The 16592-nt window shown below is 36.2% G+C and overlaps 3 protein-coding genes across 3 annotated transcripts; 2 read left to right on the top strand and 1 right to left on the bottom strand.

Annotated features, from left to right (window-relative positions):
* Positions 1–779: 779 nt before the first annotated feature.
* LOC146139548 (meiotic recombination protein DMC1/LIM15 homolog) lies at positions 780–4051 on the top strand. Its single transcript, XM_083391281.1, has 2 exons — positions 780–791; positions 3035–4051. Exons 1-2 carry the CDS (start codon positions 780–782, stop codon positions 4049–4051), a joined length of 1029 nt encoding a protein of 342 aa, XP_083247407.1.
* A 118-nt stretch (positions 4052–4169) lies between these two features.
* On the top strand, positions 4170–6812 carry LOC146139549 (protein DPCD-like). The gene is made up of 4 exons (XM_083392052.1): positions 4170–4331; positions 4905–5119; positions 5627–5863; positions 6582–6812. Exons 1-4 carry the CDS (start codon positions 4265–4267, stop codon positions 6684–6686), a joined length of 624 nt encoding a protein of 207 aa, XP_083248178.1. The 5' UTR covers positions 4170–4264; the 3' UTR covers positions 6687–6812.
* Positions 6813–7667: 855 nt separating this feature from the next.
* On the bottom strand, positions 7668–11243 carry LOC146139550 (uncharacterized). Its single transcript, XM_083392484.1, has 8 exons — positions 11018–11243; positions 10456–10599; positions 10212–10292; positions 9846–9989; positions 9446–9577; positions 8762–9259; positions 8435–8587; positions 7668–8014 (listed from the first exon to the last, which is right to left on the bottom strand). Exons 1-8 carry the CDS (start codon positions 11241–11243, stop codon positions 7875–7877), a joined length of 1518 nt encoding a protein of 505 aa, XP_083248610.1. The 3' UTR covers positions 7668–7874.
* Positions 11244–16592: the final 5349 nt, after the last annotated feature.

Genomic DNA, 16592 nt, shown 5'->3' on the forward strand with positions numbered 1-16592 from the left:
GTCATTTAGGTAAACTGTCTTGGCACTGACTTTTTGCAACACATGACTTAAATGTTTTTTTATATTACTTTTGGTTGAAAGTGACTCCTTACATGCCTTTATATGAAAGATAATAATATTTATTTTACCTAATTTGTGTTTTGTGCCAGGATTTTACTCAGATATTAACCAGTTCCCAAAAAGGCATTACCTAATCATTATTTACCACATATTGGTATAAACAAAATGTTCTAACCCTGAAGAAATTTTCTCTCAAATACACCCTTACGAAATCGCCCTGTCAGTCAGATAGGTGTCATTTACGTTGTTACTACTAGCATTATATATGTTTCTTTTCAGACGAAATCACGATGCAAATCGCACATCTAGTTCAGAAGGGTCATAGGCCGAGAAAACCCGAGTGTGTGCCGGACGCCATTTTTGCCTTAATGCTGCGTTGTTGGTATCCCGATGTCAGCATGAGGCCTAGCTTTGCAGTAATTAAGGTTTGTGTATTTTCGTTAGTGTTAACTGATTTATTCTGACCGATAACTCCGATAAGACGTTGATGTATTTTAATTGGCCCATTTTGAAAAAAACAAGAAAAGAACACAGTTAATCTATACTACAAAAACCATCCAATATTAAGGGAAAAAACAATCAAATATCCTAAAATTTAAATGAAAAGGCTGACCAAGCTACTTTCCAATAATTGCTTATTTATTAATTAACTTTAGGAAACTCTGAAACAATTCAGGAATCCCGAAGATCCAGTTGTCGAGGAAGGCAATTACATTACAATGGAAAACGAAGTTGACCAGCCAATAGAGACACCTAAAAAGGAGAAGAAGAAAAAGAAAAACAAAGTCCGCAGATACCTAACAATAAAGAAAAATAATAAGTGACCACGTTGTCCAGTCAACGTTTTTCCACATTCGGTTATTTTACATTGCCCAGCTACAAGCGGAACCTTTTTGTCGTAGGTTAGAATGACGGTTGTTTTAATTCCGCTAAGTGGCAACAGTACACAAAAAACAAACATCACCAAAATATTGAAAAGTGACCCGGAAATATTGATAGGGAGCCTCGTTTTTTTGTGGTAGGACAAATCGTGCTATCGCAGATTCACACTGCAAATAAGGATTAGGTTTGCTGATTATAAACCCCAGGTTAAATTTCACAACCAAAACTCATAAAATTATATTCTATTTATTAGCTAGGAATAGTGGATATTAACTAGGAATAGCAAAAATATTGCCAAGGATTTGGGCCACAATGTTTTTACGTTGTTTTTCATTTTTTGTTGTTGAAAAGTGACTACGATATACAGGAGCGGGTCCTGGGAGTCACAAGGCTATGCATCTCTCTAAACTTATTTTTTGCGATATTTACTCAAATGCAGATTGCTATCCGTTTTCCTGTGTTTTTGTCCGTTATAACAAAATCTATTCAGCCCAGGGCGCTCTGCATATATGACGTGTTGCGCCGGATTTCTCATCGATAAAGTGCATTTTGCATTAAATTAGACCATAAATGTCGTTTTTTTGAGGAATATGTAAATCTCTGTTATGTGCCTAATGTGTCACGTATCCTGTTAAATTGAAAAGTTTTCCAATTTAAACTATATAAAGGTAATTTTTCGTGCTTTGACTTAACGTTTTGGCGAGTAACGAAGACTAAAGTCAATTCTATAGAGACTTTGGCGAAGACCAGTATACCTGTGAATTATCTTATTTATTTAAGTATTCTATTAAAGAAAAATATTTGTCACGCTTTAATAGCCACATCGCGATTTTTAACGAATTTTGATTTGTCCAGTTACGTAATCTATTGATTTTAGTTTTATAAGTTTAGAGCTTTTGAAACGTATTTGCGGCTAAACAAAGTAAATTAATCTTTAGTTCTATATCATTCTGTTTAATTCAATTTATTACTGGAATAGTGTGGCCAAGACTGGCAAAATTGTGAAGCATTTCTTACAATTTTATTATTTTATCTGTCAGAATTTCAAATATAAATAATACCTAAGGCGCTGGTCTAGAATACTACCACAAGCTACATTATTATCTGGTATAGGGTGCGGGTTTGGGTGGGTCATGTAACATTATTGTTGAATAATAATTATAATAATACTTGACACACCCAAACGCTAACCCACATAATGTGCAATGATTTAATAGCAACGTTCATTTATTTTGTTATCATCCAGACTACAGATCACTTTCCGCTTGGCAGGTTTGCATGTCATGGCGCTTTACGCCGCGATCTCGGGTTTGCAAAACCAAAAATTTTAAAGTGCGCAACTGTGATTATGTTTTTTCGTACATCTAAGGTAGGAAAACCGGCGCTCTTTCACTATTGTACGTAAAAATTATTAAAAAAAAAATTTTCTTTAGATGCCGCTTACCACAACGCATATTGTTTGGGTTAGGGTGCGAGTTAGCGTTTGGTTGAGGGTGGGTCACGCCAAGTTATTATTAATAATAAACATAATATTACATATGCTATGCGGTATTATTTTTTTTTTGCATAACTTTTCACGTACAATAGTGAAAGAGCGCCGGAAAACCTACCACAACTTAGTGTTTGTTCATTATTTAAGTGTGCAGTATACAAACTGAGGTGTGCTCAAAAGTTCTTTGCGATAAAACATCGGGTGTAATTGTATAAAACTTTGAGTCACAGAATGCAGACTGGTCCTTTGGTTTTTAAAATTCATTTTTTTACAAACCATTATGATGTATAACAACTTTTGTTTTATGTGCAAAATAAAGTTTGTTGTTTTATTGAACATAAATAAAAAAAATTGATGGCAGTTTGCTGGCAGTTTGCATTATTGATGGCAGTTTGCATTATTAGAAGAAAACTTATATTTGACCGAACCAATTTTTAGTTTGTTCATGTTCATTAGTCATAACTTGTAACCAAACTGTTTGTTCATTTTAAGGAACAGTTTTCAAAGTGTTGATTTGAAATTTCCTAACTTCCTTACAGCCATCTAAGACACATTTCTAAATACTAAATATTGCTAAACCATTACACATCAACCATGCAGGATCAAGTTGTTGCAGATACATCGCTAGATGGTATGGAAGATGACGAAAACTTCTTTCAGGATATCAACCTTCTTCAAGAGCACGGTGTAAATGCAGCTGACCTCAAAAAACTAAAAACAGCAGGAATATGTACAGTCAAGGGCGTTCAAATGACTACCAGAAAGCACCTATGCAACATTAAGGGTATCTCTGAGGCAAAAGTGGACAAAATTAAGGAGGCAGCAGCCAAGATGGTCACGCCAGGCTTTATCACGGCGCTGAACTTCAGCGGAAAACGTCGCAACGTTTTTAAGGTTTCAACAGGCAGTGAGGACTTAGATAAGCTGCTCGGCGGTGGTGTTGAAAGCATGGCGATTACAGAAGTGTTCGGCGAGTTTCGCACAGGAAAGACTCAATTGTCGCATACGCTTTCAGTCACAACGCAACTGCCAGGTGCTAATGGGTACACAGGTGGTAAAGTAGTGTACATTGACACAGAGAACACTTTTCGACCGGATAGACTAAGGCCTATTGCAGATCGCTTTGACTTGGACCAGGATGCAGTGTTAGATAATGTGATGTACGCTCGTGCTTACACCAGCGAGCACCAAATGGAGTTACTAGATCACGTTGCTGCAAAATTTCACGAGGAGCCAGGCATTTTTAAGCTGCTCATAGTAGATTCAGTGATGGCTTTGTTTAGAGTTGATTTCACTGGGAGAGGTGAACTAGCAGACAGGCAGCAGAAACTAGCACAGATGCTATCCAGATTGCAAAAGATTTCCGAGGAATACAATGTCGCAGTTTTTCTCACCAACCAAATGACTGCCGACCCTGGTGCCACCATGTCCTTTCAGGCAGACCCGAAAAAGCCAATCGGCGGCCATATCCTGGCCCATGCCTCCACCACCAGGATTTCACTCAGAAAGGGTAGGGGAGAGTTGAGGATAGCCAAAATTTATGATAGTCCAGACATGCCAGAGTCGGAAGCCACATTTTCAATAACAAATGGAGGCATTGCAGATGCTAAAGATTAATGGGAAAAAATAATAGTGTGAATGTAAAGGCTGAATCAAGTGCTGTGTTTTAGTTGTGTTTTTTTGCCATTCTTGTGTTTGCTGGCTTTAGATTGTTCAAATTATATATTGTATTTTTATGTGGCTTCATGTTTTTAGAGTTCAGGTGAATCTGACTGTTATTTGTAACAGATAGCAATAAACATACTATAAAGTTGAAAGTAGGGATTTATAATGACCGAAACATCATCATGGGTTGACCTACTGAGGTCGGCAAGAAAGGCTGCAATAGTACAAGATGGTAAGCTTTATGTAGTAATTCTTGATTAAATTTTTGTTTGCTGGGGTGTGCCATTTTTACATCACCGAACGATAAGTTGTATCACAAATGATGAGTTTTACATAAACATTCATTCACATAATGTGTATAACTTTTCAGAAGTTTCACTGGCAATTATGTTATGCATCTCAATGCTACTTCCTGCACTATGAAAAATTGTCTCAATCCCTATTAGCACACCTTGATTTCACACTGATGGCATGGAATTGTATAATAAAATAGTAACAAGAGTCAGCAGTCAATGGTGCCCTATTTGATTCTTGACTTGCATTACAACTATGCTGATGTATCCTAGTTGATCGAATGGAGGTCCCCATGTAACAGAGGGCTTTAATTTATACTCCTCAGTCAGATTTGTTTCCCCTTTCAGCTAAATTTTTCTAGCTAATTAGCTTTTATTACTACCTTTATCAATGTAGGTCACTACAAGCTTGATTTGATTCGAGGATTTAATTTTCTATAGTTTCACTTAAAATATTATGTATAAAAACAGTTCAATTTCAAGCTAACATGAAATACCTAAACCAATTTTAGGCAAGCGAAAGATACACTTCACAATGCAAAACGGCACCGAGTTGTGCGAGGAGTATGACTTGAAAACAAATGATCTTTTGATTCGAAAGTGGAGAAGAAAGTCAACACTGGGAGCGACCAAACCTTGGGAAATGGAAATCGGAGAACCAGATGTAGTTTCTAACATGGCCGCTCTTAATGTCGGCTCGCAGCAGTTGGTGGAGAGCAACACAAATGTGCGTTTTCAGTTTTAAAATTGGATGATTTGTTTTAAAGTCTTTAATGTGAGACTTCTTGGACAACTCAACTGTCCATTTCCAGTTTACTTCAGGATATAAGGATGCCTAAGCTTATGTAATACTGAATTTCTATTTTGTTAAACATATTGTCCTCTGCTAATTTTAACAGGTAAAATATTAATAATAATTATTATGGTCCATGTTAAAAATTTAGAAAAATGTTTATGGTACCCCACTCCACTTTCCTAATGACCCAACCACAGGCTTGTTATGCTTATCCAATGTTGCAAATATAGTTTTGCTTTTCTTATATGAATATTGATTTATATACTTGTACACTATACACGGAACTGAAATGTAACGGATCTGTAATGAAAATCATTGTCAAAGCTAATTGACGTTGATTTACTCGACCTGACATTCATTTCAAGCTAAATATTGAAAAATTTGTACCCCAAACCGTATTATAACATTTGTGTTAACTTTTGTGCTTGTTCAATTTAGCCCGTTTGCATGCGATTGGACACGAGAAAGGCGTTTCAATGGAGAGTCCGGAATCTCCCTTATCCACTTAAAACATATGACGTCACAATTGATTCGGAAAGCAACAACATTGTCGTCAGAACCAGCAACAAAAAATATTTCAAAAAAATTAACGTGCCAGATATGGATCGCCGAGGTTTATCATTGGAATCCAAATCTTTGAATTTCGCCCATGGAAACAACACCTTGATTGTACAGGTACATTTCTTTAAAAAAAAAGGTTTTACACTAACTTTGAAGCCCTTTCAAAACCGATGTTTGATTTAAGAAAAAATGTCCGTAGACCAGGTAATACTTGTTTATTTTATTTCCCAATTCTTATTTATCGCCACGGAACTGATTAAATAGGAAACCTGCAAAAACTTATTTTGTTTTATTTGTCTACACTTGTAGTCCCAGTAGATATGCTTTCACGAGCATAGTTACCACACTAAAGCTTTTGTTCGTGAAAAAAGTTGACCTTAGAACTATACATACACTTGTATACGTTTAGAACCGTCGATAACTATATGCTTGAATTTTAATAAAATATTCGCAAAAAGTAAAAGCTAAACAATCGCTTATCGACTTGGAGCCAAATAAAACAGTTCAAGATTGATCTACTTCATTTAATTTTCCAACATACTTTCTTTGAGGTGAAGTTTATCAATTCATTGAAATTTTTTTCTACATGGTTTGCTTGGTCTTCGTATTAAACGTGTCAAATAGACATAAATATACAGCATTTAGGTTTCTTTAACCGACTTTGTGCCACTTTAACACCCTGTTAATAACGCCAACATGATCTTAGCGCGTGTAGGGTTAATGTCCGCATTGAAAAAGCTTACTTAGTGTTGTCGACTCCAAACTAGATGTTTTGTATGTAACAAGGAGTATCATAAAACCCTCCTCTGTCCCATGTTCGTTTTACGTTTAGTATCAAAAGCCGAAATGCGTGCTGGATGACCACGAGCTCCTTGTAAATGAATTCAAAAAGATGAAGACGAGCAAAGATGGCGACGCGGACTGCAACCAGAGCTAACTGGAGCTAGTCCTAACGCCGCTGCAGCTTTTCTTTAGGCTGGCTCTTGTTTTTATTTTGGCATTGGCCAATCCCTGCAAATTTTCGCCCACTGTGATCGGCAATACAGGACAAGTGATTTTTGTACGCAAGTTTTGTTAGATAGTGGATTTTTGAGCGGTCGTCGCCCCACGGAATCCTGCTCGCTTGTTATATCGATTGTACCCGAGCTTGGTTCTAAACACTGCCAGAAATATTTAAACACGGTAGTAATAACTGATCGCTGTAAGACTTATACTAGGAAAGCTTCGGTTTGTTAATTTTTTTTTTCAATTTTAAAGTTTTTCGTTTATGGTGGTCCTGCTACTCAACAACAAAAAAACAGTAGATATTGATCTTTGATGTATACTCAGGAGACTCCTGAAAACCCCTATTTTAAGTGCCCGCCATACTTCACTGGTTTGTTAAATCAGTTTATTTTACGTTACTCTGTAAAAAGGACCAGAACAAATCATAAGCAATTTACAAACCCTGGTAAAAAATGTCTAGTCATTACTCTAAAAATGTTCAATAGCCTTAAAATATGTCCCTTAAAAAAGCGGCTGCTAAGTATTATTTCTTAAAAGCCTTAAAACGTTATTGTGACAGACCAGAATAGTTGATAAAATGTGTTTGCAGTACTTCGCTTAAAACTTCAAAATCCCTGATTACAGTTCAACCTCCATTATGCAGCTTGTTCAGGTGCAGTAATTTAGCTTTAAAACATTTAAATTTTAGCTCGCGATAAACAGCATTTTAACTATGCCCGATTTAACACCAAAGGATGTTTTTTTTCATCGATGTGTTTTACTGGTAACTGAAAGAGCTTCATTTCATCTCTGATGCAACTGCCTATCACACAAATTATAACCAATACTCGGAATAGATTTGGTTAGTTTTTTTTTATTTGAATATTGCAAAGCGACAGCCAAACAGTTAGTTTTGTGCGGTAACAAGTTTTTTTTAAGTTATTTAGTGGAAAAATTGCTAAGTATTCTTTATTTTGAATTTAACATCTAAACATTTATATATATATTATACTTTTAGAAGCAATAAACATTAAAATATTATTTTTAACTTAAAATGCCGAAAAGGATTAGGTTTAGTTGAACTTTAAAACAAGCCAAGCGATAAAGTAAAGGTCTTCATCTGGTTTCTTCTGTTGATGGTTTAACCGAATAAGTTTCCCGGCATCGGACCATTCTGCTGGTTACCGAAATTATCGGCCGATGCAAGATTCATAATGCCGCCCATCGCACCGAAGACACTGCCAGGACCAAATGGGCCACGTCTGTGACCAGGTCCACCATCTGTAAAACGACATTTTTGTGATTAATAAACAGTTTCAAAGTCCGAAAACCTTCGCAGGTGTACCAATTACACGTAAGCCGTAATCGTTGGTAAAGCAGCTTCGGGGATAGACCCTAGTTGTTAACACACATCCTATGTGCATGTTTCATTGAACAGTTTCAAAGCCATTAGGCTTTAAATTACAAACTGCCCTATTTGTGCAACTCTGATTCAAATATAGTGCTAATAATTGCCTCAGTAAATAACTTTTTGCTATGTCATAAAACAACTTCGTGATACATCTAATGAAATCACCTTTCAGACTCAACAGAAAAATACAATTAGGCCTACAGGTTTTATAAAGAAATTGGCATGTTGTCCATAATTCCTAGAACAAGAGAATAATTTTCTCAAAAAAATGTAATGTCCTGTTTACTTACGATGGCCGAAGGGCGAGCATCTCATAATGCACTTGAGGCATTTTTTCTTATTCATTTGTTCGCTGTCGGTGAGTGGAGGGCACTGGAGACAATCGATTCTCGCTTTCCTGATGCATTCTTCCTTATCCGTACTGTCATCGCTCTCAATATCGTCTGATATTTTAGAATAAACAATTAATATATGTAAGGCTAGGTATCAGCATACTGACTGAACCAATTATAAAGAATAGAAATGGTAACGTCGATGCCACAATCATAGTATAAAACAAAACAGCGGTTTAGAGATTAGTTACAAAATGAATTATGAATAACATGACGATCACTTACCACATGCATCCTTTACGCATTTTCTGCATCCCAACGTTGCGTTCATGACCCTCATACTCTGTTCCTTGGGACTCGGACAGCTGTCGCAGTTCTTGTCCTCGCGGCTGCAAGAAATTACCTTCAGAAGATGCATAATGAACTTGTGATGCATACGACGTCGCGGAAAACCTCTTCCAAAACGTGAAAGCATACCACCCAGAAATTTTCCCATACCACCGGACATAGGGCCACGTCCACCAGAGAATGGTCTCATTCCACCAGAGAATGGTCCAATTCCACCAGAGAATGGTCCAATTCCACCAGAGAAGGGACCAATTCCACCTGACATTGGGCCACGTCCACCAGAAAATGGTCCAATTCCACCAGACATGGGGCCACGTCCACCAGAGAACGGTCCAATTCCTCCAGACATGGGGCCACGTCCACCAGACAATGGTCCAATTCCTCCAGACACGGGGCCACGTCCACCAGAGAAGGGACTCCCTCGACTAGATTTTTCTTAACATAAGAAGGCTATAACTGGTAAGGTATACTAGAAATATGATCATCGCGAAATTTATGAAGAACAGATTTGTTAATGACGAGAGAATTCTTACGTACCTTATAAATCGTTTTATTCGTTTGTAACAACGTTTTATATCAAAAGTGGTCGTTTCTCAATATACAATGGTGTAGTAATCTAACCTTGTTTTGGAACACATTGCTTCATGCAATGCTTGCACTTCTTTATGTCCATTTGATCTTGGTAGCTGATGGCAGGACATTCCGTACACTCTGATCTTGCTTCAGCAATGCACCCAGCATCAACGCTGTCTTCTGTATTGCAAGGGTTATATAAAAAACTTTTCATACAACTCACAAACTATACGAAGCAAGGTTAAGTTATGGCGCTGGGACAGGAACGAACCTTGTTCCAGGGTAAATACATATAGGCTATATATTTAGTCATAATATTTCCAAATACTTTTCAAGTAATGCTCGCTATTCGATGTTATGCTTTTGCATCGGCTTGTGCTTTATCAACACTAGTTGACAAATTTAGTTTGCATTTATAGTGCTTGATGTAGTTTGGATGGATTCTCACCGCATTCTTCCTTGACGCATTCCCTGCATTCGTTCCTGGCTGCTTGCATTCCTCGCCTCATTTCCTCCAAGCTCTTGCAATACTTGAGCGTGACGCAGGTCTGACGACACTCACGTGTCTTTGCTAAACCCGAGTTTGGTCGACCTATGTTGCAAAAGTTTTTTTTGCATTGAATGTGTTTTGTTATATTCAAAATTTACACCAAGTTCTGATAATTTACAAAACATCTCAAGTTTTTTTATCATTTTATATATTGTGTTTTAGTTATTCTTAGACAGAGAATACACTTTTCCTTCAAATATTTGTTACATTTTATATAAATAATTTAAAATTGTAAGGTTACAACATAAACAACAGTTGTCTTACCCCCGAAAGGCCCGTTTCGTCCCATGCCAAATGAAAGTCCATTGGGTCCTGGAAATTGTCTTTCCTGAGAACCTTCCGACCCTGAATAAAGATTTTTTATAAAAATTGAATCGTTGGCCACCTATTGTCATTGTCAGAAAAAGGATATTTATATTTTAGACCTTGATTTTGAAAAAACTAAACCGAAGCAAATGGGATGTTTTTGACGACCGTTAAAAAAAACACTATGTCGTGAGTTACACACCTGATCTTCTACATTGCATCAAGCAGGATGTGCAGTTTATAATCCTGTCTCTGTTCCTCAACGGGATGCCGGGACAAGAGGAACAATCGGAGAAGGCGTCTCTCACGCATTCGATGTCGGTTCGGTTCCAGCGCTCAAACGGACCTGGAACAAATATTGCAAATACTTTCCATTGACTTTTTCCGATTGTCTCGTTTAAAATTCGCATTGTCAGTTTTAAAAATGGTAGTCCTAGCAATTTAAATATGATGAAGATTAGGGTCAGCTGTTCAAGTGGCTTGAAACTTGTTGTTTTTTATAAAATAGCGCCCAAGAGGACTTTTAGCAGAATGTTACGTGTTAATTAACTTGCATCTAACAGTTTAGACTGTCGGCTAAAAAAGGATTGTACAGCATATAAAATTGTCTTGTAGACCTTTTGACAGGTCTTCCATTTAAAATCTAGCATATCCTTCTGATTTTAAATCATAAAGAAAACAACAAATAAATTTCCATGGCTTTTAAAATTAGACCGAATAGTCAAAACGTGATTAATATAATAAAACACACGAATAAGACTTACCACAAGTTGCGTTGATGCATTCGCGACATTCCTTCCTCGATTCCTTGATTTCCTTCTTGATTTCCTCTCTGCTCGGGCATTTTGTGGGGGAGACGCATTTTCGGCCGCACTCGTGACCCCGTCCCCCGTCGACCATAGGGGAATTCCCCATGTTTGGGGATCCATTGGGTCTAAGGGCCCTCGGTGACCAACCCCCCATTCCTCCCGGGTTACTCATAGGCGGCATTGCTGTAACAATTAAAAATAAATCAATATGTTTCGATTTTTTATGTTTGTTTAAACGATTTCAGGCTGGAACTTCGTTTTAAAATAGAAACATAATTTTTTGCTTACCGCTAACGGCGACGCATAAAAGCGCTGCAACGATTATAATTGACTTCATGATTGATCTCGATGACACTGGGGAAAAAAAACACTTGGTAAACTTACGATTAAATGTATGCTTTGCATAACTCAATTAAAACTAACATGTAAAAAACATTTTATTAGAACAATTCAATAGTTTTCGGGGTCATTGCTTTGCGACATAAATTTTGTAAACCTTGCGTTGGGCCTCTTTGCTTTTTTGCGACAAGGTAAACGAGGTTTTGATTTTATATTATTAAAAACAACTACAATCTTTCAAAAATTCACCTTAATTCGTGACGAATTACTTGTTAACTCTTTAAGGTAAATCTTGCTGAGTAATAAAGTTATCCTGATTCGTGCAGACTTATATAGCCAGCAAATCCTAACTTCAGAGTATTCTTGTCAAAATAACTGACCGTCAGACGTCGCCCTAGGGCGCTATACCTTGCATTTGTGACGTTGCATTTCCGTTGGGTCAAAAGCGTCACAGCTTTGGCGCTTCGGGCTATCACACAACATGTGTCGTTGTGAACATGAGAATCTGACGTCAGGAAAATTAAAATTAGCAACCCCACCCTTTTTTTGAAACAAGTAAAGCTTTGTATATGTAGATTGTACAGTATGTGTTGCATTTTTCTTATAAATTTTATTTATATAACAGAGATTTTGGGCATATTTAATTGATATTTCTTTTAATATACATTCCGTTCTAACATGCTTGATTAAATCATTTTAATGGGTACAAGGTACATTCTGCATTCCACAATAATGATGTTTTTCTGCGTTAAAAACAATTTATAAATGCCGGTGTGGCACTTTTGTATATTTTAATACAGTTAGGAATATTAGAGGCACATTCAAGAAAAAATAGTGTTTATATTACAACGCACTCATTCAAGCAAGAATAAGAAGTGAATTTGGCAAGAATAGGTTTGTTTATGGTGAAATAACTGCATAATACGTACGTAAGTATTTTACACAGCATGCTTTTCATACCTTAACATTGAATCAAAACTTTTTAATAATGAAATTGAAATGTAGCTGCGGTCATTGCTGCAGGAAACAAGTTTGCAACTCAGAAGTTACTTGCTATGGCAATCAAACAACACTTTCTGGTGGATTTGCCTGGGGCATTGTGACGTCACTTGGAGCATCTTTTAAGTTTCAAAATTTGGTCTTTGTGCAAAATTTAAATATAACTCAAATGCAGTTTAAATTTAGATTGTTTTGCGCAAACTTGTGAGGAAAGACACTCCCTAAAATGTATGTTGTTTAAATCACTTCCTCCTTGAACTTGACGATCGTGCTGTAAAGTCCAATCCATAATAATGCAGCCAGTTCATACAAACTGGTCTCTAAATAAAGTCCAAAATTAGCGTTTAACAGCAACGCAATAAAACGTCACTTCGCCTCAGGCAACGCGGGAGGATACGCGTCAGCAATTATGGGGTTTACAATCTATTTTCAAGCGTTTCAGAAAATGAAAAAGCTTTTGCAAATATCTCACTTTCATTAATTGATTTTGCCCGATTTTATCCTATACGAGAAATGTGTGTTCACCTACAGTGCTACAAGTGCCATCTTTGCTTGTGCGTAATTGACCATTTTTTTAAACAATTTTTTATTGTTTTATAGGCAATGGTTATCTGCTGCATTATAATTGTTGTTTATATATTGGAGAAATATGCAATCTTTAGCAAAATTGTCAAAATTTTCTCCTATATATTTTTTCACCAACCATCTTTTATTCTTGGCCTTGCAAGATCCAACTGAATATAAAGTATCTTTGTAGTCTTGCATCACCAAATATAGACAATAAAGTTTTTCAAGCATCGTATCCTTTAAGACCTATATGCTTACATGTCGGTTTAGTCTACGAAAGGGGTTCCAAACCTGTGGTACGCGTACCACTAGTGGTTTTTCAGGGGGTACGCGAGCAGCATTTCGTTTTTAAAAACCTGGATTCAGAACTTTTAAATTTTGTTTATCTTGTTTTGTTTACAAAATCAAAACTCCTGAAGCCTATTAATTGTTAGGTAACTATCCCCGTTGTTTCGTACCATTACGATCTTCGAAATACAGGACATGTCAATTGTCAATAAGGAGCACAGTTGCTTTAAAAAGCCGTACAACGCTGTGGGACAGTGGGCCCTAGGGGCGCCAAGCAATTCTTAGGTGGGCGCAAGGTCTACCTTCCAATATTTAACTTTTTGTAATGATTTTATCAGTTCCACGTTGCGTTAGGTATTAAGTATTCTTGTATGCCGCCCTATGCATAACATCAAAATTTCACAAGTTTAGAAAAGAAACTGAAGAAAGAAAAATTAATAATTTTGCGATTTGCGAACTTTGAGGCTACTTGTTTAGTTTCTCGAATTTTGGGTCAATCTTTGCTACTTAATAGGGCCTATTGGGACTGTGTTTAGTCACAACAGTATGATATAGGTGAAGAAGATTGACCTATACATACTGTGTTTTGTCGATTTTAACAACAAAACTACGTAAACATTTAGCCCTTCGCGCCAACTACGAATTACTATTTTTGCGCATCACTAAATGGGGGGAATTCAGACTTTTTTGCGCCAATTTTTATTGTTATTTGCAGTAAATAGCCTTCGCATTGTGTGTCACTTTTTAAAACACGATTACCTCAATGTTTTAATTTTTTACAACATGTCTGTCAAAATCAGCTCGATGTTAACCAATGTATCGAGCACGAGCAACTTTTGGGTGTCTCCCAAATTAAGATTCTATTTTAGTATTATTGTTTAATATCTAAGGGGCACAAGGCACAGGACAATTACCAAAAGGTCGCGGTAGAAAAATGGTTAAGAAGCACTGTTCTAAAAGAAGTGGTAAGCGTGGCAGTACAGAGCGTCCCAAGTGGTACGAGATCGTAAAAAGTTTGGGAACCCCTGGTCTACGACATAGAAACAGAGCAAACCGTCATATAAGCGTATATAGGCAACAAAATAAGGATGTACTATTATTACTTTCATCATAGGTCGTTGGTTTAGTCAACTAACAGAATACCATCGTTACCACGAATACAAGTTTCAACAAATTTTACAGCAAATATGAGTGTTTTGACTGCTATTTTGTTTTGGGTTTTGTCGTGTTTTTTTGGTTCTTTCGTTATCATCCAAAGCGAAATCAAACTTAGGCAGCGAAAATTCTGTGGGGTTACGCCATTTTGTATTTCTGCGAGTTGGAAAAATAAAGGCGAATTTCTTGTATTGTTAACGGATGTTTCTTCTATTGTTTTGCACAATTTATAAGTAAAAATATGTTTGCAAACAAAAAGTTGTTTGTTTAATTATTATGAAATACATTTTAGTCTTCACTAAAAAAATGTCACTTGCGGGATTTTTTTTGTTTAGTGTTTCAAAACATATTGGTGAAGATAACAAAGTGGTTTTGCCATTTTACTATTTATGCAATGTTACAAGCAAAATTGTTGAAATTTAAACGTTGAGAGCAGTGGTTCTTAAATGGGAGGGGCCAAATATCAGGGGACGCGAGTTCAACTTAAATGTTTGAATTTCATAATGATTTTATAGGTTCCATGTTGTGTATATGTTTCTCCTTTTATGTTGTCATATGCTTTAAATCAAAATTACACATATGTAAATACGAAGCTGAAGAAAACCGGTTCATAATTTTGCGATTTGCGAACTTTCGGACAATTATGTTTTTGTATGTTATTCCGGTTTTAGGACAGTATTTGCTACTTATTACGGCCTTTCGGGCTGTGTTTAGTCAGAACAGTATTACATGGTTGATGGCGGTCTCAAACGTGCAAAGGGTTTGGGAAACATGTTACCACCAACTGTTTTTTTTTTCAACTTTTACAACAAAACTGCAATAAAATTTGCGGTTCGCTCGAAACTGTCCTTCATTTCACAAATTAGAGAAAATCTTTTCGTGATTTTTAATGCTGCTTGCAGCATAACCTTTGCATTGTGTGTCATCACACCTTCGGACACACGCAGACTTGGACAACTAGATAATTGTAGTTTTCTAATTTAATAAATTAGAGCAAAATGCGGCAAATTCTAATTCTAATCTAGCTTAAAATTGCATGTGGGCTATAGCTCTAGATCTAATCTAATTCGGATTTACCAAAAATGCTACTTTCTCCAACGGCATTTTTAGTCTCTTAGTCAAAACAAAGAGTTTAGAATCATAGGCAATTTTTTCAGTCTGAAAAGCATAAGCTATACTAAAAGGCCTAAAATTTAGCACACATATATTTATCATTCACATTCTCATTAGAATAATTTTGCGATTTAAATTGACTGTGAATAATCCAATGCAATTAGTTCAAATTCTAGTTGAAATACGTTTTAAGAAAAAACTCCGTAAGTCTAATTCTAATCCAATTTGAGAAAACACAAAATGATCTAATTCTAATTCTAATCTAATTTGAATAAACTGAAATAAATCTAGTTGTTCAAGTCTGGACACACCATTAACGCAATGCTTAATTTTTGCGCTTCGAGCGACATTTTGGCGTGGTTTCTGTGTAGTAACTGTGAAGCCAATGCCCCCACAACATGTTTGTCAAAATCATCTCGATTAGAATAAATATACAGAGTACGAGCAATTTTTGTGTTCGAAATGCGTCAGGTCTCCTATAATAAAGTTTACCCAATTCAAACCAAATAAACGCAAATTGTTTGCACGATCAAGAGTCAACTTTTGTACTTTCTTCATGTTGTGATTTATTCTGTAAATCGAACTATAGTGCGAGCTAAAAAAATTAGTAACCGCTGGTTTAAAAATATTGTTTCCGGTTGAACAGACAAAAAATTGCTTTAGCGTTAGTAGCATAATGTAGTAACATTCAATTGTTATTTATTGTTTGCTGTTAAATTAACATTCTTTAGGTATAGGAAACGCTCTGTTGGATCACATGTAATGCCTAAAATACCTTTCTAAATTGGATCGGTACCAATACTACTCTAATATTGAACGAGTGCCGACATCACACAAAGTATAATTTTATTTTGTAGTTTTTTTATTGAACATTGCAAAGCGACAGCCGAACGGTTAGTTATGTGCGATTACAAAATGTGTTAAATTATTTAGCGGAGAAGTTGCGGAGTATTCTTTATTTTGGATTTAAAAACTGAAACGTTTACGTATTTTATACTTTTAACAGCAATAAATATCGGAATATAATTATTAACTTAAAATGCCGAAAAGGATTAGGTTTAATTGAACT

Source organism: Ascidiella aspersa, chromosome 6 (assembly GCF_963924565.1).
Source record: "Ascidiella aspersa chromosome 6, kaAscAspe10.2, whole genome shotgun sequence".
NCBI lineage: Eukaryota > Metazoa > Chordata > Ascidiacea > Phlebobranchia > Ascidiidae > Ascidiella > Ascidiella aspersa.